Below are 23,673 nucleotides of genomic sequence, written 5' to 3'. Positions count from 1 at the left end.
AAGACAGTAGAGAAGGCTGAGTAATCAAAGCACCTACACATCTACGAAAACAGTGCTACTCCTTGGATAGTTGTCAAAGGACAATCTATAATTATCGGGTACTTCCAAAATATTTTATCTATTTTCAGAAAGTGCCAAGCTTCCCGGGAAAGTATCTCAGGAGCCAAAACAACAGGTGACAGAAGAAGGATTCCTCCTTTCAAGGACACTGTTTCAGGCCACATCATTTCAGATGAGTCAAACACCATAGCAAGCTCAAAGCTTATTACTGGAGTGAGGCAGAGTCTCACGGTTGTGAAGCTCTGGTATATCTCAGGATACTCAGATCTTTTTTTCAGAAGATGTCCATTTCAATAAAGTATTGCTTACCTTGAAGAACTGAAGGACAATATGCAATTTTCCCTTTGATTCCTTCAGGCCTCAGACTGTTGCCAGTAAGCAGACTGCAAGGTTGCTAGACACATCAGAAGCTTTATACCAGTCACAACTTCCCCTTCACCTACCCTTTTTAGAATGTCATCGCCAGGAAGACTGGAAGACCAGTGTATGACACAGTGCGTTTCTGGTATTTCCCATTTGGTTTAGAAGTTCAAGACCAGTTTGGCCTCCACTCCACACCCACCTCCATTTCCCTTTTCAGAGAAATTTTAGAGAATTTCCTTGTCATTAGAAGATTCTTCCAGGAAAATTCAAGAAGTTTTTTACTCAGGGCTGCAGAAGAGATCATTCTTTTGTGTCAAGAAAAGCCTTTTTTCCCCACTATTTTGCTAATTCCAGAAGCGTGAGGAGGCTGGGGAACTCTCCTTGGTTTCTAATAGTGCAGTGTATTCATTTGAAAGTGAAGTTCCACAGTGGTTACTCTATCCCCTAATTCCATTCTGGGAATCCCAGTGGGTTTGCAGCTCCTCAGATGCAGCAAGCTCATTTTCATACCTTGATTCCTCTTGGCTCACAAGAAGTGTTTGAACTGAGCAAAACTTCTTGATACCGTGTCCTGTCATGCTTTGTCACAGAAGATTTCATAAAATGTCTGACAGCAATTGAAGAATTTCTATGGAAATACAACATATGTTTTAGCCCTAAGACTCCCACTCAAGGCACTGTCCCATAAGTAGTAATGGAGAACCTGAAGTTATATATGCAGCTCAGATGTGAGACCTCTAACATCTTGATAGACTTGTTACAGTTGACAGATAAAAGCTTGTTTAGACCTAGTTTCAGTGATTCAGTATTATGAAGCAACTGATCACTATGTGGTGCGATAATTCACTTTCCACAAAAAGGTCAAATTAAGAACACTGGGAAACATGACATTGCTCATCCACATCAGTCATGATCCAGCCTTCACTTCTGCTGCTGGGGGGCTTGCTAAAATCTGCTTACAACCCAATAAAACACTACAGACATGAAAGCAGATATTCCCAACAGGTCTCTCCCCTTCTCTGATGAAAGAATCCATCTTACTCGTGCAGAGCTTTCCCACTTGCTCCTCCACAACCACCTCTAGCGAAAGATACATTAAATCAAGTATGGGAAACTCCCAGAATTATCAAAAGCAAATGACACAGAACAGGAATTCTCTCCATACATAAACATATCGCAATGTCGAGCTTGGCTGACCTACATAACATTTTGAACTACCATGAAAAAAAAATTGATACAAGCCGTCACGGACAACATTTTATGTGAACGAGAAGGGAGCCAGCTCATTCCTGTTATGCAATGAAGCAATTCAAATGGTTTTAAGTGTGTGCTCAACATGAAATGTGCTACATCACGTGCTATGGTAGTACCTCCCTCAGATCCAATGAAGATTTGGGAAGATTGATTGAGCAAACATTTTTTTCAGACCAAGAGAGGTCAAAAAGGTTATAGATAATAAATGAATTTTTCCAGGAGTGCAACCCTTCAAAGAATGAGCCATTTGGCCATGAATGTGAAAAAGAAACGCAGGACTTTGGTCCAGAAGCAGCCTCGTCAAATGCCTTTCTATCTGAATTTGTGGGCAAGAAGAAGGAAGTTCATCTTACTAAATGCAACATCCACAAGGTAGGTGCCTACTTGTAGGGCACAATTTCTCTTATCCTAAAGTGGTTAAAAGTAGTCCACTTGGTCATGCCCCACATGCCTGTTCTCCTTTTTATCTATGAGGAGATCCCAGCATGACTATCTCGGGCAGAGATAGCTACGCTATAGACATGCAAAACAAAGTGCCGCAAGTCTCTTACAGGTGTGCTGATCAGTTCCACACTGAGGAACACAAGAAAATCCAACTGCAATTATTATAACTGTAACTGCTTAACCGATACAAGTTCAGTTCAAACTTCAGTTTTGTAACTTCTGATTTAACATCTCAGTACGCATGGCGAAATCTACTCAGGGTGGTTGTCTTTGTACTTCACAGGACAGGCATGTCCTATTAAATTATGTGGGAAAAGTACCTCCAAGAGGTATATGAAATATTTTAATTACTGTGAGAGAGAAAAAGACTTTCTAAAGTGCATGTTTTCAACTTGCACTAAACAATGTTAAGTTTTTTTTTTTGCTTTCCTCATGTAATATCTGTGTATTCTGGCTGACCTCCTGACATTAAAAAAGGGCTTCCTTTTAGCTTGTAGGGGCACTTAACCTACTGCTCACAGTCTCAGCTGTTAAAAGTACTCTAACACTCTGCAGTAATTCTAGGTGATTTTTAAAAACATTTGGTTCACATATTTCCACCAAAGAGCAAGCTTCTTCCTTCATAACTTATAGTCATGGCTAGTCCAATGAAGCCATTTTAGCCATGTGACCCATCAAACTTTATTCCTATTTTGCTTAAACATTTCTCTCTTTTAGTGCAAATTACAGCTAGATGATGATTAGAGGAAATGGTGATGCTAGCCCAGTCAAATTTTTTTGCATTTAAAAAAAAAGGATTTCACACTCAGTTTACTCTAGCTTAATCCTGAATATAGGATCAGACTTTAATAGTAAATTAAAAAATCCTTTCAGCTATGTTTCTCCTGAGACCATACAGCAATAACCTAGAAGGAACCCCGCAAACTTAAAGGACTATGTTTTATTTCTAAATAACTAAATACTGCTTACCTTTAACAAAATTATGTGTAGCCTAAACCAAAAAAGTTAAGGAAAAAGCTATTTTCTTCCCAAGATTCTCTTGTGATTTTAACCTGTGGTTTGTAGGTGTCAGGAGTGGGAGGAGGCCCCATGAGCTTCCTCTAAGGGGGTCATCAAAAGTAGCTGTGACAAGCAGATCTCCTCAATTCACAGTAGTTTTTCTTCAGAAAACTTATATAATTTGACAAGTAATAGTAATTTAAAAAACCCTGAAAACTACCACCGATGAACAGGCTTACATGTAACAAGAACATCCCAGTATCAGAACTGGAAGGCGTGGAATATCCCCAAGAGTCATGGTATATCTAGACAACATGTCTCAGAGAATACCGACCTCTGTAAGTTCTAATCTTTTGTTCCCTCTGGTCTTTTGTACAACAGTTAGTGGCAAAAGGGAGAAAAGTTGGACTTGTGCCCTTTTTAACATAAACAGAAAGCTCGAAAGAGATGGGCATTTAATAGAGAAAGTAAAATCGGTTGACTCTCTCTGTGCCTGAAGAACTTCTGAAATGGCAGTGAAGAACCAAGGCAGTGAAAGATGAGCAAATGAGACAGGAGTTAACCTGCTGAAAACTTTTAAATCTTCTCCTGACACTATTTAATGCCAGTGGCTAATACGCCTTTTGGATAAAAGCTCTTCTTTAAAAATTCACCATAGTAACCAGTTTATTTTGCAGATAGCATTTATGGCCAAGAAAGTCCTCAGCTGTCTTCCCCTGAAGTTAGCCTTAACAGCAAGGGCATTTCTTAAGATGAAAAACAAAACCAAAAAAGGATCCATGCCCCTTACCAAGCCTTTCTCATGCATCATAAAGATGCAAGTAAGTGCTTACCTCAGTTGTAAGTGCACAAAATAGTTTATAAGTGAACAAGTTCTTGTAAGTTAGGCCTAAGACAAAGTTTTTCTCAATGTGAAAATAATGTGCTGGGAAATACTGAACAACAGAGAAATGTTGAATTGAGAAAAGAATAAAGAAGGGATGCCTACATGGAGCTTGAAATATTCTCATACCAAATGTGGTGGGTAGTGTCTTTTGCTTAAACTTCTCATATATATATATATAGCCATAGCTCACCTTGCACTCACATTGCAACCTTGCATAGTTGCACTCACATTGTGCAACAACAGTCCTGTGCCCCCCCCCCACTCTACCCCACCCACAAACATACACGTCAACATCCAGTGTATTTTTAACAGCCTGGTTTTGGTATACAACTTCCTACAGGAAATGTTAACCTCAAGCACTCAGAGCAGCACATTGTGCATGACGGCTTGGTAGCAGCAGAGCAAAGGAAGCTCTAATGCCATACCCAATGTAAGAGGTGATGCACCCTATTTGTGAAGGTCCCTTGCACTGTGACCTAAAGCAAAGGGTCCCTCTTGCTTCCAGTGCCCCCTCAAAAGCTTCTTAGGGGAACAGGCAGAACAGACTTTATTTGTCATAACCTCGGCTTGTAAGTACTGCACCCCAGCAGGCAGAAGAGTCTGTCACAGAATCGAGCTCGTGCGCATTGTGATAAAACACATCTGCAATTGTCATCCAGCAGCAATGGAGCCTCCCTGTAAGGTCACCTCCCCTTGAGCCAAAGACTCTCCCTCAGCTGCTAGCAGCAGAGAGGCTAAGGCACTCTGAAGCAACACACGCAAACACAGCCCCGAATCAATCCACTTAAAAGTTCTAAGTTTTCTTCAGAGATGTCTGTTGGTCTTCATTAATAACCGGGGAGCCTGAACTATAAGAAAAGTGAGATGGATCCAGGTGTCAGAGAGGTAAGAGGGAGGAAAAAAAGTATTTCATTTTTCAGTTCGAGATGGTGAGAAGGAATTTCTCATCCCTTGTTAACGAAAAGAAGTAAATGGCAACTTCTCAGATACACCAAAAGCAGGGTCTTTATCCTTTGCACTTTGATGATCGCTCTCTGGTGTGCTTAACTGCATCATGCAGAAATTAGCTTTTTTCTTTTTTAAGAGAACGCATACAATAATATTTGGCTATTTGTTCCTGTCAGTTTTGCATATCAAGCTTTGGTCTGAAATCATTGTAGCTCCAGTCTATCATATATGTAAAAAGGGCTTGGCTTAATTAGGACAGTCACTTAGTGGTCTATCTTGCGTGGCATGCTGCCTCCCGCACTGGCCAGATAACAGCTTCTTTGGAGGAAGCTGCAAACTCTGCTGCAATAGGTAGTTGTAGAGTAAGTTGCCCAGAAGGAGGTTATTTTCCTAAGCACCTGCTGTGCATGCAATTGCTGTTAAACTAGGTTCTTCATCCTGGCAAGAGACTGCACCGGTCTTCAGCTTCTCATCCTGTAAACTGACCCTGCAGGAGAAGCACAGAAACTGTGATGGTGAGAGGGACTTCCGTGCTGTTCAGCAGTTCCTAGCTTGGTGGGAGGCGGCATGCCACGTCAAAGTTCCGAAACGCCTGTCCCTTAAAGCTCTGCTTAGCAAATACATCATACCAGGAAGGACAGACTTTTTTACAGTTAGTTTGAGATGCAAAATACAGAGAAAGCAAATTCTGCCTTTGGAACCCCGTTACTTGAAGGAAATAGTTGCAAAGTATATGATGTGACCAGAAACTTCCTCATGGGTGGTAGGGAAGCAAGAACATGCATAAATGCTAAGGAAGACACATCTATGCACCACATACAGCAAACTGGTACTGCAAATGACTTAGATCTGATTCAGCAGAACGTGCCAACTGCAGACGAACTAGCAAGAAAATAGAACCCCACCATGATTTTCCTGATATGCAGGTGAAACAAATTCAGCAGGGTAGTGCAATAGCCTATAAATGACAGTACTGGGCCTATGCGCAGTGCCACAAAACTTATGATTTTACCTAGACAACACCTTTTCATAGAGGGAACGTTTAAGCTGGGGAAACAGCATAAGGCTTTACAGGCTTTTATCAGTTTGGGTCAACGTTATTATTGGCTGTTCTATTATCTGCCACAGTTACCTGGATGTCAGAAAGGTGCTGCACCTCTCCCTGCAGTTAAGACAACCAGAAATGGCCTTGAGTGTAATCCTCCAGGGCCAGCCTGTAGCTCTGTCAAATCTGCAGGCGCAGATGTTCATCCTTGAGAACTAACTGAAAGTCTGATATGACACTTCCTGCGTGTGTCACAGTGCCGCTTGGTGTGCAGTCCAATGCTGCATGCTCACAGTTAACTGGAGCATCCTACACATCTGGGATGCCTCCCTTCAGAGTAGCTCTAGCCCACTGCAAATTCGCTTTTCCTAACTCTTTTTTCAAGATTCCACCTGTCCTCTGTACCCTCCCATCCCTCCACAGCCTGCATCCGTTCAGGACACGTGCCCTCTTGTCCCAGTCACACTCCACTGCATCCTTCCAGTTGGGCAGGGCGTAAGAATCTGGGAAGATTTACAACTTTACTTGACGTGCTGCTTCACAATTTACCAAGGGCTGCATTAGATTCACAAAGAGGAAATCGAGCAAAGCAACCCTGAACTGTAACGCAAAGTCTGTGGTCTCTAGCCAGGATGTTTGGACTAAGACTGATTACTGCAAGCAGAGATCTGCAGGGAAGGGATTCATCACCTCTACCTGTGTGTAACTACAGTATCAGTAACAACATCTAAGCTCCAGGTTCCCACTACAGCCACAGGAGAGCTGGCTGGTTATGTGCGCTTATGTTGAGCTTAAAGTACTGCTCTACAGACCAAACGTAGCCATGTCCTTTAGAATGAGGTGAATCACCCTCGTCTCCACTGACTGTACTGCCTAGCTCTTGGTTGACCAGAAACGGAGAACTAGGCGACTCTCAGGAACACGCTGATGAAGAAACCTTATTTAATGCTGTTGATCCTACCTATCCATTTTCTGAGCTTGGGTTTCCACAAATCCTGGTTAAAAGAGTGGGAGGTGGAGCACGTCCTATTGGGTAGGATGATGGCACAGTGGTCCCTGACCCGTTTGTCACTCTATGCCTGCAAGAGTGTCTTTGTATGGACCTAGCAGCGATTATAGCAAATTATTTGAGCTAACAGCTGGAGATGTCAGTTTGAGGCTAACCCTCAGAAAAGTCCCTTCTTCGCTGGGGAGCTTGGTTTTCACTGCGTCCTTTCCTCTGCAGCCGTTCGATTACTTTCCTTTCTTTCCCTTCTTTTTGGGGGGAGCTAGGCCAGGGAAAGCCTTGGAACTCCAGGCAGGCAGGAGCGTTATGGCAGACATACTAGGCGTTGAGCACAGCAGCTGGGCTGAGAATATCCCCTTCCTTCACCACCACCTTTGCTTTCTTTTTGGAGCCTTTGCCCTTGCCACGCTTGGGTTTGCTAGCTTTAACTGCCTGCAGAGATAAAGTGATAATGGAAACAGTCCTGTGTCTTTATTGTGTTGCTACTAGGTGACGGATCGCAAGACATCCTGCAACAGCTGTTTCACTGTATCTTAGTCCTGGCTTGCAATATTACTTGAGATGCTTGTATTTTGAGGTGTTTTTATATATGGACTATGAAGTATTAGACATTAATACATTTTCACCAAACCTGTATTTATTCTATAGCCTGTAAGAATCTTTAAAAGAAGTCATCGGACAGGGCTAAGTTGTGTTCCAAAGTGTGCTTCTGTCTGGCTTTTTAAAAAACATTTTTGCAAGATGGAAGTCATACATTCTTTAAAATTGATTAACGCATTATGATGCAACTGTAAAGCAAACTAAGCATAGGCTGCCTTTTCCTCCATTACAGTTGGTCCATTTGTGATTTTGGGCCATAAACCAGAAAAGCAGGTCTCTCTTCTACAGCTGTAGCCTTTTTAAGGAGTTGCAAGATATTTGTTATTCTACCCTTACCAGTAATACAAACCTCAATAGAAACTCTGTCATTGAGTATGTACAAGGAGGTGTTGCCAAGACTCATCTAAGCCTTTCGTAAAGAGGCTAAGAGTAAACTCCAGCTAGTTAGCATTGGAGCCTAAACACACAGCCTCCTGCCTCTGAGACAGATTTGCTGGGGTGTGCTTCACACCCTTGGTTGTTCTCTCACCCATGCTGGTCACTCCTCACAGCAAGCCTGGAGTGTCTCTGCGTGAAAAACACTGCTTTCAGGTGTTGAGCAACAGGAACTAGGTCAGAGACCCAGAGGTATCTCTCATTGCTGCTGTGATGGCAGGAAGATGGTGATGACAACGTGAAGCCACAAGGTGGGCCATGTCCCAAGAAGGCAGAGGATGGAACGACAGCTAGTCCCAGGGGGAAAAAAAAAAAAAAAGCAGGAAAAAAACAGGAGTATTTCCACATCATGAGTGACTGAAAGTATTTGATCTCTGGTCTGGTGCCAAGAGCACTTTCAGTACACCAAGTCAATTTATGCATTTGTGTTATTTGCCTTTTTTTGCCTTTTTGCACACTGCTAATTAAATAGATCGGCAGGCTCCTTCATTAGAAAGAATTAGGATAGATGCAGTCAGAAAGGTCCCGTGTAACTATGAGCTGGACATAAACAAGGGGGAGGCAGTACATTAGCATGTTTTCTAAAGAGTCCCTCTATAGCTCAGTACTCTTCAGTGCAAAAAAGATAAAAGTTTATGCTTTGAGGTATGAGAACACAGTCAAGGATGCAATCTTCAGAATGAGCCCAGTTCTCTCTGTGAAGGAACATGTACAAGTAAAGGGGAAAAAGAAAAGAAAAAAGTTGAAAGGTCCATACAGAACACACAGAACCACTATCCACAGAAGGAGAGAAAAAAAAAAGTCAGACAAACAGAAAGTACAGAGTAAAAGCTGCAGGCGATGACAGTATTGTTTTCTAAACTTTTGGTCACGCAGACAGCAGACTACCTTAACTCAGACATATCAGATAGGGTGACAAGCCTTTTTACAGACCTGAATTGAATAGAATTTGTTGAATACCAAACGTACTGCAGTGTGTATACTCTACAGCGTAGGTGTTCATGTCGAAAGATGGATTTTTCGGCCAGCCTCCTGAATCAAACTTCCTGTTTATGCACTGCCAACAGGGTCACTGGCAGATTTTCTGAGCACAGCTAGGTTCCTGGTGGGAATCTGGCCTATAGCTTTGAACTGTAGAGAGGACACCAATCTTCCCAAATAAAAAGATGCGTACATGCAAGTGCGAGCTCTTGGCATAAGTCTGCAGCAAGAACCAGGGATGTCTTTGGCCTAGAGCTGCCTCTCTGCTATTGCTCTCTCTGCAACGGATGCTTCTGACCTCCAGGTTTTGAACGTTCTCAATCCTTGTCAGCAACTGTCCTTTTTTTTTTTTCCCCCTCTTGTCTGCTGAGTCTGTTTCCAGTCTTTCATTAAATGTAGCAACAGTATGCTTATAGTCCACAGTCAGCTCACACACTCCAGCATAGCTTAGAGAAGGGGCTCCTAAAACACGGGAAGCCAACAAGCTACTCCAGCACGGCATCACAAATGCCATCAGAACAACACTTTGTGTGTATACGTACGTGTACACGTGGCAGCATCGGAGCCGACTCTTGGCCTACCAGCCTACAGTCCTGAGATTTCTTTTGGATTTATTAGGCAACCAAAAGCGTGTGATGCTGAACAGAACGCAGCTTTTCTTCAGGTTGTAGAGGCAGGGCTCACACAGAGCAGAGTTCCTAACAAGATCTCTTCCTAAGCTACAAGCGTCACCAGGGCATCTGGGCACTCATCAAAAGTGCTGAGACATCCTTTTTTGTGTGGAGTTTTCATTCACCTGCAAGCAATCCGATTTGAGGCTTTATGACGTGTACAAATTTTTACAGCTCATTAAGAAAAGGTGAAAGCAGAATCCAGGGCATACTTATATACAACGTGAAGTTAGGCAAGTCAGTTTACGCCCCGTACTCTTGGGAAGGAGCCTTTTGGATATTAACTCCACTTCCTAAAGAAATGGACTCAATACATTTAAAGAGAATGAAACCTGTACTACCATGGTAGGTCCTTTTACTGAGTTGAGCTGAGGGATTCCACATTGACGCCTGAAGATGAATCCTGCAACACACAGTCACACAGTGGGTTATGTACTATGCAAGGTATTAATGGCATTCCCCACTCCTAAACTGTTCTGCAGTCAGGCAAAAAAAAAAAGTGCGAAATTTAGACCTCTGCCAAAACAGGCTTAAGTTTGCCATACCTAACCAAAGCATTTCAATTCCAGTAGTTTACCTTGACAAATGTGAGTTTACAAATACAAATACTGCTTTTTGTGTTTCTGATAGTTATCTCTCCGTAATGTTCTGTCCACCTCCTTCCACTAAGGATGTTATCTATGCAGGTAGTGACTTTGTTCCAGACTTAGTAATCTCCATACTTTGGAAGCGTTGCATTCAATGTTCCAACTGGCAGAATTTCCATTGATTTCCCCCAGAATTTGTTTTTCCATCTGACATCTTGCCAAAATAAAAAGTTCTTCGATTCACAGTGACAGGCTGAAATGGGAGGATGGTGGCTAACCTGCTCTGAAAAAAATCGAAATCCTTTGTCTTCTCTAATACATTCATAAGTTTCACCAAGTACCGGGTTAAATGGCTTGCTTCCTGCTCTAAAGTACGTAGAGGCATAGCCTGATGCTGCAAAAGCAGCTATGAGAACCATGCGTTCATAGGGATCATCAGTTTCAGCAGCCTTGTCCAAGAGTTCGCTGTATTCCCGCTCTTCACAGAGATGTTGCAGAGTATTCAGAGGTTCGTTTAGCTCAACCGGCATGGACATTTTGGAAAGATCTTTGCCGATGTTGTTTCTCAAAATATTCCACAGATGGATGTTACTAGTGTCAGGGCTAGGAGCTGGGAGACAAGTTCGTCGTCCGTTCCTGAACACACCTCCTGTTAGCTCACCATTAAGAATTTGCTGAGAAATGCAACACTGCAACACTGGTGTTGTCCTCAGATATATTATCACTCACATCACGGATATAAGATTCATCATCAGAAGCCTCATTTTCCGATGAGCCTCCGTTTTCCGATTTACCCTGCTTGAGCAGGGAGGTGGGACTAGATGATCTCCAGAGGTCCTTTCCAACCTAAACCATTCTGTGATTTCCTTGCAAAGATTTTCCCGTGGAGCTGTGCGCTAAGTCTCCCAGATTCCAGGGCTCTGCGCTCCTCTGCTAGCATGAGATTTCCTTTTGCAGCACAAGAGCTAAAGGGGGAAGAAAAGGAGGAAGCTCTCCACAGCAGCGCGGCGTTAGCAGCCCGGGGAAGCGCTGGCAGGGCCCGGCACACGCAGCAGCGCGGCCAGCCTGGTCCCAAGCGCCCTCTCCGCTTGGCGCACGGGCCCTGTCCCCTCACACAAGGGCAGAGGGAACAAAGCTGTCGAGAGCTTCCCAACCATTGCCTACGGGCAAAAAGACATCCACTTTTCCACAGCTTTTCCCCCACCAGGTGAAGAGGGACCTGTCTCACACTCCAAAAAAAAAAAAAAAGAAAAAGAAAAATGCAACGCTAAAACAAAACACAGCCCAACGCCCAAACGCACCCGCCCACCACAGCCCCCAGCTCTGTCTGCGGTGGGGCCCAAAGGCTCGCCGGGTCCGGGTCCGGGTCCGGGTCCGGGTCCGGGTCCGGGTCCGGGTCCGGGTCCGGGTCCGGGTCCGGGTCCGGGTCCGGGTCCGGGTCCGGGTCCGGGTCACCCCTCACCGCTGCCGCCAGGCGCAGCCTCCCCTTTGTTTACCTCCCGCGCCGCGTTGCCATGGCGTCCGGCCGCGCCCCCCCCCGGTCCTCCCTCCCACGCCTGCGCAGTGGCGACGGCCGGCGGAGGCGGGAAAGCGGGAAAGGGAGGGGGCGGTCGCTGAGGCACCGCCCCTCGTCCAATCCCCTGCCGCGGATCGGCGCGCGCCGGCCGCGACCGTTGCGGCCGCAACGGCCACCTCAGGAAAAGGGCGGGAAAAGCCTTTCCGGGGTTGAGGGGAGCCGCCGCCGCCGCCGCCGCCGCCGCCGCCGCCGCCGCCGCCGCCGCCGCCGCCGCCGTCCCGCCCTCCGCGCTCGGAAGGAGCCTGGCGAGAGACAAAGCACGAAGGGGCCTACCCCACCCACAGCGAAAAGTACCCGAAAAAGGCCATAGGAAGAAAAAAAACACCTCAACGCTACAACTGATAGCCGAGAGGGGGGAAGGAAGTTGTATTTTTCAAAGGTTGAGGGAAGCGCTGATGGTTGATAGGATTATTAAATTAACTTTCTTGTATTTGTGGACAAAAAGCCTCTTTTTTTTTTTTTCATGCCTCACGTTTGCTGTGCCTCAGCCTTCTGTGTCTGTTGGAGGAAGCGGCTGGGGAAGCAGCCCACTCCTTTATTGTCTCTGAGTGCAGTCGCAGTTTACAATGAAGTGTGAAAAGTGGGAGTTTTCTCTTTGTTTAACCAGCTGGCCCAAGTCCTTTTACCACAGCAACATTTTTACAAGCAGCCTCTGCTTTTGGCCCCTTTGAGAGCCGCATTTTCGCACACCAGGCGCCAAAAATGATGGCTAATGGAGTTGGACACTTCCAAAAATACGGTGTACAGTAGTTAAACCAATGCCCTAGATCCAGGGGAAGCAATGTGAGGTGGAGGGATCAGAGGGAAGAGTAGGCACCTGAAGGGTTGATTTCAGTGCCCTGCGCCTTTTTAGAGACATAATTTTTGCACAGCCGTGCTGCTAGTGCGCATAAATACTGTTTTTGATAAGTTCTGGAGTACGGGAGGGAGACAGATGGGTTTCTGTTCTGCATCCCTCAGCATCAGGCTTTCACTGTTGTATGCTCTCTTCTGCCTGCTGATAAGGGTCTTTCATTAAAACCACAAGTGAAAAATATGGCTAAGAGCTGAATTGCCTCAGAGAAAAAAAAAAAAAAAAGGGAAGCTCATAATTATGCTATTGCCAAACCCCAACACATCAGTGAGTCCGCCTAGATAGTGGTTTTATTTTTAACACAAACATTAACCTATTTAAATTTGCTTTCTCGTGCGTAAGCCTATAGGATGCACTTTATCGTATTTTCAGGCTTTTCTTCAAGATCTTCCTAGGTAGGAGCTTGGAAGGTTTTTCAGTGTGATTTCCTAAGGAAATGGCTTGCACGGTCATGCTCGTTGCCTGTCATCCCCCGCCAGTGGTTTTTGAGCCAGTCGGCCAGCATCAACCAAAGTCTGACAAAGAGGTAAGAGTTCAAATATATTAATTTCCAACATGTTTCATGAAAGTCATCTGCTGGGTAGAGTGTGGGAGAGAGATACTCTATTAATATCTCTGCTGAGGAAATCTAAAAGTAGCTCAGCCCTTTTCTAGCTGGTTTGGCAGGACCATGTGCTATTATAGCAGTGAGGAAGACAGTGGTATTTAAGGGCAATGGGACGTGGGTCTGTAGGAAGACAGCTTTGTTTCAGAACAGTTAATTTCAACAAAAGCAGGGATTCTCTTTATTTTGGGGGCTGGAGGCTATAAAATAAATTTCATTTCTGAAAAAGGCTCTCACTTTCTCTCTCATTTTAATACAATACTAAGTACTGAAGACCAACGTGTAATTGGTTTGTTTAAAAAAGCTCTTCTGGGAATAGAGACGCATTTACTTTTAACTTGTCTATCAGACATGACAGCTCTGCAGCCTTTGTTTTCTCACCTGGTATAAAGTTTTGTATATAAGGTCATTTACTACTTACAGTCGTTTAAATAAATCAGCATTGTGGGTCGAGGCTTGTAAATCTGACTTACAAAAATATCCAGCCATCTTTCCTTCTCTTATCCTCTTCCTGGCAGCTATAGAGATTGTTGGATTAATTACAAATATAAATTTTTTCAGTCCATGAAATAAGAATGTTTATTAAGCGTTCCCCCAATGCTTTGGATGGTTTTAAATGATGTGGTTAGAAGGGATGCAGACTCTAAAGAAACTTTCCTAATACCGATAGAAGAATATAGTTATGTGGAAAAAGGATGAATATCTGAGTGCATACTGCTCCTCAGCGTCCTTGGCCCTCTTTTTGACAGCGTCCTTTCGAATCCTTCCTACCCTACATATTATTTGCTCTGTCTTCATATTGAAGTGACAGTGTCTTCCCGTTGGAAATCTGTGACACCATTGTTTTCTTTTGGTCGGATGGAATTTTTTAGTTAGTTTGCTAAGGCAAAACAGCTTAGGTGATCATGTTATTTTAACTTTTGCTTTGTTTTTTGTTGGGTTATTTTTCAGTATGGCCAGCTCTCTGACTCAGTTCACTGCACAGCCACAGAAAAAAACTTAACTCCAGCACAAAGGAGAGGGCAACACATGGCTGGAAACAAGCAACTGTGAGAAGAACTGTGTAAGCAGTACTACAGTCAAACATATAACCAGGGCACAAGCATGTTTATAGATATACGTGCATTATCTATATGAGTGTCTTTTCAGCTGTCTTCCCTAATAATGTCTCAGTCTGTATTAGCCTGATTTGGTAAATACTTGTGATCTTACCTGCTTATACTGTCAGGCGGTACCTGGCCGACACTTGGTTAACCTTTTGGACAATTTGTCCAGCAGTTATAAAGGGATTGAGTTCTTTTGAGTTTCAAGCAAATATGGAACCAGGAAGAGGCAAATGACTTCTTCAGAGTCTCCTGAGGGAAAGACTGAAGTGCGCACCTTTGTAGATATGAAGCATTCAAAAGAGGGAAAAAGGAAGACCTCTAACAAGACAAAAAGCTTCAGTTTGGGCCTGCACTTTCTGAGACGCCATAAGGCCTGCCTCATGGGATGTAATTCCTGGCTTCATTACTTTCCTGCAAAGAGAATAGCATGGCTCCAGTTTTGAAATCCAGCCATACCAGCCTCCCTTTTCCCTTGCAAGTCCACCTCCCCTTCACACGCCTAGACCACATACACCACAGGCAGCATGCTGGGTATACGCAGACACTGCGATACAAGAGCCACTGTTGAATCTACGCTCTTTGGCCATGACCCTCACTCCTTCCTCGGATTACCACGTTGTCAATAGTCTATGATGTTCCTCAGGCATTATCTGATTTTGACCATAAAAAAGGATGAGTTAATACACATCTATTACTACACTGGAAATTATGTTCATAACATCAGATGGCGCTCACATGTTTACATTTAGAGACTCCTCAGTTTACAATACCTGTGCAAAGAAAGGTAGGGAAGTTCTTAGGACTGAAGCAAAGGTGATGAAAAGGTGTCTGGAAAGGAGGATATGTATTTAGCCACATAGAAAAGTAGATGTATTTAGCTAGGAATGTGGAAGGACTAAAGGGCAGCAGAACAACTTTGTAGCGGAGGAAACGTATGCAGGGATAGTATTTCTGACAGATATGCTCCACAGCATGAAAACAGAAGTGGATACTGAGAATGAGCCAGACCTGTGACTTAGAGTAAAACTTGGTTTTAATAAAGGATCACTAAAAAACACTCCAAAGCCAAAAGAAGCGATAACAACAACAAAGAAAACCAGAGTCCAATAAATCACGAAGAGAAACAAGAAAGAAAGAAAGTGAAAGAAAGAAGGAGGGTCAGGAGGAAACTTTTGAAGGAAAATTAAGTACTACTGTATGTAGACTAGGTATCAAAGAAGACAAATTGACAGGAATGTGTGCAACTGATGGACAACAGCAAAATGCATTAGGTGATGACTAGAGAAGGAGCTCAGTAACAGAGAAAGAGTAAAGGTAAAGGTAGTGCTTGGTAGCATATGGGTCCAATAAATGTGTCATTTATCAAGAGGGAAAGTTGAGCCGGGAGTGCAGGGTGAGTGAAGAAATGAGGGGAAATAAAATCAGCTGGGTCACCACCTGATGTTGTAGCTGATGTGTGGGGGCTGATTTGTGGGTGTCAGGAGAGAGCTGCTCGTGAGGAGCCCATATCAATAAGGGAGACTGCTGAGGAAATACATTTTGGCAAGTAATTTTGAAATAGTGAATGGAAATGATTAGTCTTGCTTGCCTCAAGGAGAATGGGATTGAGTTAGTGGAAAATGCATTTTTCTCTTTCCAAAATAATATGTTTGTGTGCCTGATCAGCTGAATGTCTTTACCATGAGTATGATAAAGTACCACTCACGTAATCCAGTGGAAATACTTCTATATTGCAACCCGGACACAGTACTTGTTTTCAGAAACAAGGGATAAGAAGTTCAGCCTATAAAATGTACATCTCATATGTTCTTTTGTTTTGCATGGCTGTTTTATTTTCTCTAGAAAATATTAGGCTTTTCTCTGTCATAACTATTTTCTATTACAATGAGTGGGCTCCAGAAGTTTTTGTTATGTTGGAGAACGTGCGGTTCGAAGGGAATTACTTTCTGATCAGTGTGGAGTATCAAACTTCCCTAATGCTAAGTGAGCGTGTTATCTGCCTTCTACTTAGGCCAAATGATGGAGCAGCTGAACTTCTTTGTATTTAGCGGTGAAGGAAAATGAGGGATACTGTTACCCTCTGTCATAGCCAAGCTAGTAAGGCTGCTGTAGAAGATGAGCTGTGAACTAAAGAGGTTCCTTGCCGTTTGAAAAAGCACAGGGTCTTTGGTTGGCGCAGGCATATCTGGTTTAGGCATTTTGTTCTTTTCAATGCCTAAGTTTGCTAAAGCAGTTCCTATTCCTCATCCCAGCATTGTGCTGCTCATTTCTGTTCCTTTACTGTCTCTAAGGGGCCACAGGTAACCAAATCAGTTAGTTAGCGGAGACTAAAATAATGCTGCAGGAGGAATTTCCACTGCTGAGGAAAAATCTTTGGGCGATCCTTGTACGTGGTCAGAAGAGACAGGAAAAGGAGCAAAGAACAAGAGAGAATAGGGAACGACTTGACAACGTGGCTCAGAAAAAAGGTCTGTAGACTAAGTAAAACTTTTGAATGAGTCCTGGAATAGCAAGCCAAAGATGAATAATGAAAAAAATCATATTTGACTTGTACTGTCTTCAGGGAAAGATGACCTTGCGTAATTAACAAACCATGTTGCACACAAGAAGCAATCATAATCAGTATCTCCTTTTATCTAACAGTTGGCAAGATACCACATTTTACTAACCACGTAAGGCTAAAAAGAGATAACAATAGTGACAACTGTGTCTGAAATATTAGATCAAGGATGTATGAACAAGCCTGTGCAGTGAACTGTTGGTTTTTTATAAGGATGCTTGGACCTAGCTACAAAACAAGCTACTATTTGCACATACAAGACTTTTGATAAATAATCCAAAATTCTGCCAACTGAGAGTACAGTAAAAACTGGGCTTATAGAGTCACTGTTGTAGCTAAAATTTGATAAATAGAGAGTCTTTCAGTTCTGGCACCTGTCGGGCCAGGACATCTCAGTATCATTAATTTTGTAGAAATATTCACACAGGAGGACAGAGGGATATTAGGTTATGGTCCTTTTCACAGAGAGAGAGGAAGTTTTTTGTACAAAGCCAGGGGACCACGTCCAAATGGAGATTCAAGTGTCAGTGAGAACTGAAAGAAAATCCAACCGGCTGCATCATTTTGTATTTTGAGACCTTTTATCTTATCTCATGTCTGATTTTTTTTTTTTTCTATATTGTTAACTGTTTGGAACTGGGACTGTATCTTCTCACACGTTTGTGCCCATCACAGACATTTCTGATCCTTGCTGAGGACTTATTTTGGGCGCTGGTCATAATGCAGGACAGAGCATGAGGTACTCGTGGTATTAGACAACTGCTTAAAGCCATCCAAAAATCAAAGTAGTGAAATTGCCTGAGATAACATGACTCATAGTCTTATGTACCTTACTCCCACAAATTGATAATACATTTTTTTTTTAACGAGTTGTTCTGTAAGCTGTGAAATTAATGAAACCCAGTGTCCCATACAGATTTGTGTCCTTTCCCTTCAGCACCCTGCAGCTCAACCGTCGTCCTCCTCTTTTTTTTCCCCGTCACTAACCGTAAGTCTTGTCTGTGTCCTGGAGAACGTGATTCCGCTTACCCCCCCACCCCAGAGCAAGAGACAGCTGCAGACTAGCCCCAGCATCTGTCAGGCACGTGCGGATCTGCCAGCCGTTACACGTGTGCTAATTGGCCAGCTGGTTTCTGCCATACTGAATGGATAAAGGCTAAACTGCCCCTGCCTTTTCCTCCCCTGGGAAATTAATAGGGTCTCTCTCTGCCCAGCTGCCAACCTGCACAACCTTTAAAGGAACTTGATATCTTTGAGGCCTTTTATCCTTCCCTCAAATTTACATGAAATTAGCTAACCAGCTCAAAAGTTGCCTATAGAGGACTGAGAGACTGATGGTGTAAATTGCATGTGCCTTATATTCCTCAGAAACGAGGGTAAAAGTAGAAGCAGAAGACTCTTACGGTACTGAAAAAGACTTAGAAACAGCAAACGCTTCAGCAACCATCTGTAGGCTGAAAAAAGCTCTACATACACAGTGTACAATAGGAACTGAGAGCAGTTGAGCATTCCTGGAATCAACGTTCATGTTTGGAGTAAGGTAACAGATGCTGTTCCTTCAGCTGCTGAGAAACTACATAGAAACCTTATTCTGAAACTTTATGGGGTTTTTTTTGCTATAATTCAAAATGATTTTTCCATAACTGCTACCTACTAGCTATTTTGAGATTTTTTTTTTTTTTTAAGGAAAAGAAAATCCTTACTGCGAAGCAAAGAAGCATTAAACTACTACCTGCCTGCAGTCTGAGAAATGCAATAGCAGGATTCAGTCTTTTCTAATATGGCAAGAGATGTAACATCTCAGACCGTGGGGAGAATCGGTAAGAGAGCTTTCTAGAGGGGCCTCAGTTAATATACTGCTCAAATACCTCTAGGGAAAGTCTTTGGACTACTAATTTGTTTGAATTACCCACATCTGTTTGTAAGTGAAGTCGACTTGCTAAAGTATAGACTCCCTCTATTCCTGTTAAACTAGGATGGCAGGTCCACAGCTGTGCTGCAGAACACCATAAGGTCTATAGTGAAACCAATAGTTTTTATCAGCCTGAACTGAAAGCCGTATTTTTCAGCTTTTCAAAAGAAGGCCTTACTAACCATGGCACGTCTCAATAGTAAGTACAATCTTGGTGCCAAATTTGTGATGAGACAAAAGCATTTAAGTTAAAAAGGTACACTTTCCCGTAGTTACTCTTTTACACAGAGATTCTCAAGTTTTGTATAAAGCTTCACTTCTGTAGTTCTTATTGTTAATATTGGTGGTGGAAATTAGTGGTATTTGAGGATAACAGTTTTATTCCAACCTCTACCACACAGACGCTCCAGTGAGAATTTTTATTTCTATTCTATACCTCAGTAAAATAGAAAGCACTGGATAGCTATGGAAATCTTATGTGAAAACAGCATTTAAATAGAAAAAGGTAGAAAACTGGCCATTGCATAGGTACTGGTTTTTCTGACATATATTTGTGTGTGAAGGAGACTTAGGGAAAAAAAATTGAGCCAAATACCAAGAGCTTTTCTAAGAGTCTTTAATAATTCAATAATTCCCTTGTACGCTGGAAGAAACACTTAACCTTCATGACCTTATCTTATTAAGACCAAAATCATTTGGATGCTAGTTCTTGCCAGCATTGATAGTACTTCCTTTAGGTTTACGCTTAGTTATTGAGGAATTAGATTGCTTTCTAAATGAGTCTATAAAAGACAATACCAGAGCAATCATAAAGTAAGTGGTATAATGCAGTTAACTGGAAAAGCAAAACACCCTTCATATTCCAAAGAGTGTGGGGTTACCATGTGAAGGAAGGAGAAAGGAGGAGGAGGAGGAAGGAAAAAAAAAAAAAAAAAAAGGGAACAAGCAATGCTGAAGAGGTATCCCTTGTGCCAGGTTACGTGCTACCACACAGCGGTACAGCTAAGTTCCCAGGAGTCTGGCTTGAGGGGGGAGATGGGGAAAAACTGCACATTCAGTAGGAATATCTGAGACAAAAACATCGCAAAGAAAATCCTGGACTGTCCAGCAGCCCTGGGCTCTGTACTCTAGGACATGGTGACAAATAATAATATTTATATTGCACTTTTACCACTTACATACTTAACTGACCTTTCCACTCGCTTCCATCTTGAAGGATTTTGGGATAGAGGCAGTTTTTACAGAAAGAGATGCTCAAGTGACTTGTCCAGAGTTGCAAAGCTCTCACAGTTCGAGGATCTCTAACAGCACCATGCTTTCCTGACGGCTTGTGTATCTCCACTTCGTGCCTTATTGCTTAGAGTGAGTTTTTGTTTTCTTTTTTTTTTTTTTTAAAAGACAAGCATAAATACTGTGAAGACATCTACATTCATAACTCTGTTATTTTTGGTTGTTTAGCTTTCTGTAGATATATCGGAATAAAACATCCAGAATATATCAGAAGGGCTTTTTCCAATAGGGAGAGGACAGAGCTGAATTTTTTGGGCTTTTTTGCTTCGTTTTGTTTTTTCATAAGAAGGAAACATTTAAATTAAGGTGCAGGAAGGAAAAAAAAACTCCAGTAAATACATGCACTTAGAAGTTGTTCTGGTTTATTTTGAACAAAAGCATATTTAAAAAAAACGAGCAGGTTTTCTAATGCTGTTTCTTTGAAAAAATGCCTTTTACAAACCACATTAAGGAAACATTCTCGGTTTAATTCCACAGCAATAAGCACGAATTCTGTCATAACAAATACTTGTGGTTTTATCACTTCTGTGCGTGATATACAGATAGTATTACAGTTTAAGAAAAGTAAAATTTTGCCCGCACTATATTAACACATGCTTGTCCGACAAAAGCTGAATCCCTGGTTTTGTGATGTGGATGTGGGGGCGGTGGGGGGGAGGAAGTTAAATCCAAAATTGTGCTAAGGCCTTCACTGTGCTGAGCTGTAAAATTCTGTAGAGAAAGATCATAATTTGCGGGCCTTGTCGTCGTGATACTGAAGAACGTACTGCGAACCCCAGCCTGCTGTTTCAGCATAGCCCTCAGGAAGGGCCTTGGCTGAGCAGAAAGGACCGTTACCCACGCGCTGTACTAACGACCAAGGTTCAATCAGTGAGTTGTCCCACAGCTCTATCCTGACACAAGGGTTTTCAGTCTACCTTCAGCTGGCATGCTCATACAACAAGGCTTTACCTAAGTGTGGAATTTGCATGGACCTTACAAAAATATTACAGCTCAATATGCCATTCATTCTGTAAGTCACAGACTGCAACGGCTGCTGCTTTGTTCATATGCTGGCAGTAAAATGCTATCTGAAGCAATCTTCCCTCCCCATTTTGAGGCATGATACAAACATTCCCCCCCCCCCCCCCCAACAAAAACGCAGTGTAAAAGTCAGAAGTTTTATTTGCACTAGGACATTTACTGTCTTCTCCAGGGTTAGAAGGGCTAAAGAGAAATAAAAAAAGCTAAATAGAAAATTAACATGTTGCAGTAATTGTGCTTCCAAAAAAAAAAAACCATCCTGCTGCACTTTATTTCCCTGCAGTCACATTGTGCTAGATTAGGACAAAAAAAATCTTTTACATGGCACTTTTAGACATTTGTATGCCAATAATTCCAAATTTGTATCAAATAAAAACATGGCCCTCAACTGCCTCTACAGCTCTGAACAAAGAAAATTTTACTGCTCATTCTACTCCAGTGTGAAAGTTAAGTGAATGTAGTGGTGAAGGAAAGTGTAGTGGTGGAAAAGGTAATGGATTACTGTCCCTGGTGAATGATACAAAAAAAACATTAGCTTTGGAAACAAGGCTCTGTGAGTTGGGTTGTATACAATCTCAGCAGCGCTGATGCTGCTCTAGGGATGAGGTAATTTAGTCTCCTTTGGGCTAATCAACCTGTAGCCTCTGCTTGAGATTGTTGCAGGTAAGAAATAGTTGGTCTATTTTCAACTTCTGGGGCTTGTCGTTCACGGCAGTGGGATGATCAAGGCATCTCGCTGGACATCCAGAATTGAATAAATGGAAATAAATTAGGCACAATGTGGGGTATTCAGGAGAGGTGAAAAGCTTTCACAGGTGAGATGCTCTTAAAACAAACTTACATGCATGAACAGAGCTAAGCAATAGGCTGAATTCTGATCTTTCGTGCACTGGTGTAAATCTGCAGTGAAAACTAGGTGAGCTCAACAGCCTCTCGAGATTGCCACTAATACGGCATAGAAGCCGGTCCTTGGCTACCATGTACAGCTCTGTGTATTGCACGGCCTCCAAGAAGGCAAAGGAAAAGAAAGAGCTCCAAGGAGATGTGCAGTTGCGTACTCAGAGGTGTCTGTATGGATAAAAAGAGGCTCATTCTCTCATTAGAACGTTTATCTCTTTTTTTTTTTTCAGCTGTACTTAAGAACACCCAGGTCCACAATAGTCTTCCTTTCCTCAGCACCTTACATCGGCTTGGGGGAGGAGGGGGTTGCTTCAGGTTAACGTGCCGCTTTCACTGATAGTGTAGCAGCTCTTCCCAGCGAATAGGCTGGGAAAATACCTCCCTCTCCAGCCACAGCTCGTAGGAGTAGTGGAAGTCCTCGGGGAGCTCCAGCCGCTGTCCCAGCACGCTCTGCAAGCAGTTGTCCACTGGCTTAAATTCTGAGTCTTGCAGCTTGTCGTATCTTCTGCTATTGAAGGCTTCAATGTTGGCTCTTAGTGTGCATTCTTCAGCTTGGAAATCCCAGGGTCTTGCATCAATATCTGTGTTTAACAAGAAACAGAACCCAGACACACAGTAATGTGAAAACATAACTCTGATAAGGTTTTAGCAAAACAAGAGGATGAAGACTTTATAGCAATCACATGCCTGAACTGACCAGAGTATTAAGCAGTCCGTTATTCCTAATTATGATTCCTAACCAGGTCATATTATGTATGCATTTTAATTTAAGATATTTAAATATGTTAATATCACATGTAAATTAAGCAGTGCCAGAAAGCTTCCTATAGAAATGCAATTATTTCTGCTTTTCAGTGTGCATTAAGGAATCTGTACAATTCCTAAGCTCATGCTTTTTTCAGAATGACTCCACCACTTAAACTGAAACCTTCCACAAATGTCTGGGACAAAGAACAGTCAGTTTAATGCATATAGTTTAAACCTGGCAAGATTATCAGAAGCAACTGAAAACAAAGATTCTTAAATTTTAGGCAAATTTAACTATGAAGGATGTTGAAAAACTAGTAATTGGCTGTAATAGCCATGATATTTTAATCTTATTATTTAAATGTAGCATTAAAAAAAAAATCAGTATTTTGAAACTTGGTCTTTATGAGCTCTAAACCTGCAATAGTCATTTGCTCCATAAAGATTCTGTAAAATCATTGGGAAAAAAAAAAATCCTCAAGAGAGGAGAAGGTCCAGTTTGGTGAGCTCAGTATTAATTCCGGTAGGTATACAAAGACAAAAATAAGCAGTCCCAGAGAAAAATTCTTCCATGCATGGTATTCTGACAAACTGTCCAGATCAAGATGTGGTGTCTGCTAAGTAGTGCTATGTTATGTTGCATTATGTTACTTATTAACTCTGTTTGGGGCGGGGAGGAGACAGATGATGAGACTTGAGAGTTTTGGCAAAATGCCATTTTTCTTTAGCTTCTTAAGGGCAAATAGTACATGCAAGAGCAGAACAAAATAGGTGAGTAGCCGAAGGATACTGCTGTCAAAGGGAACCTACAGGAGACTAGAAA

The 23,673-nt window shown here is 42.6% G+C and overlaps 1 protein-coding gene and 1 long non-coding RNA gene across 5 annotated transcripts in view; one reads left to right on the top strand and one right to left on the bottom strand.

Annotated features, from left to right (window-relative positions):
- The first annotated feature begins 370 nt into the window (after nt 1-370).
- LOC138067457 (uncharacterized) lies at nt 371-21,307 on the top strand. Of its 2 annotated transcripts, XR_011141437.1 has the most exons (3): nt 371-2,049; nt 13,081-13,234; nt 14,264-21,307. It is a non-coding gene; the product is annotated as an uncharacterized lncRNA (long non-coding RNA). The 2 variants fall into 2 exon arrangements; XR_011141429.1 differs by lacking the exon at nt 371-2,049 and having other exon boundaries at nt 12,981-13,234.
- Nucleotides 20,526-23,673, bottom strand: part of STRIP2 (striatin interacting protein 2) — a 26,684-nt gene continuing 23,536 nt past the window's right edge. For all 3 annotated transcript variants that reach the window (XM_068944786.1, XM_068944862.1, XM_068944928.1), the window contains one exon: nt 20,526-22,684. In XM_068944786.1, the coding sequence (XP_068800887.1) occupies nt 22,434-22,684 (251 nt within the window). In that variant the 3' untranslated portion in view covers nt 20,526-22,433. The remainder of the gene's footprint in view (nt 22,685-23,673) is intronic.

This window comes from Struthio camelus, chromosome 1 (assembly GCF_040807025.1).
Source record: "Struthio camelus isolate bStrCam1 chromosome 1, bStrCam1.hap1, whole genome shotgun sequence".
NCBI lineage: Eukaryota > Metazoa > Chordata > Aves > Struthioniformes > Struthionidae > Struthio > Struthio camelus.
Note: the sequence above shows the minus strand (reverse complement) of the source record. Positions and strands in the feature narration are given on the sequence as shown.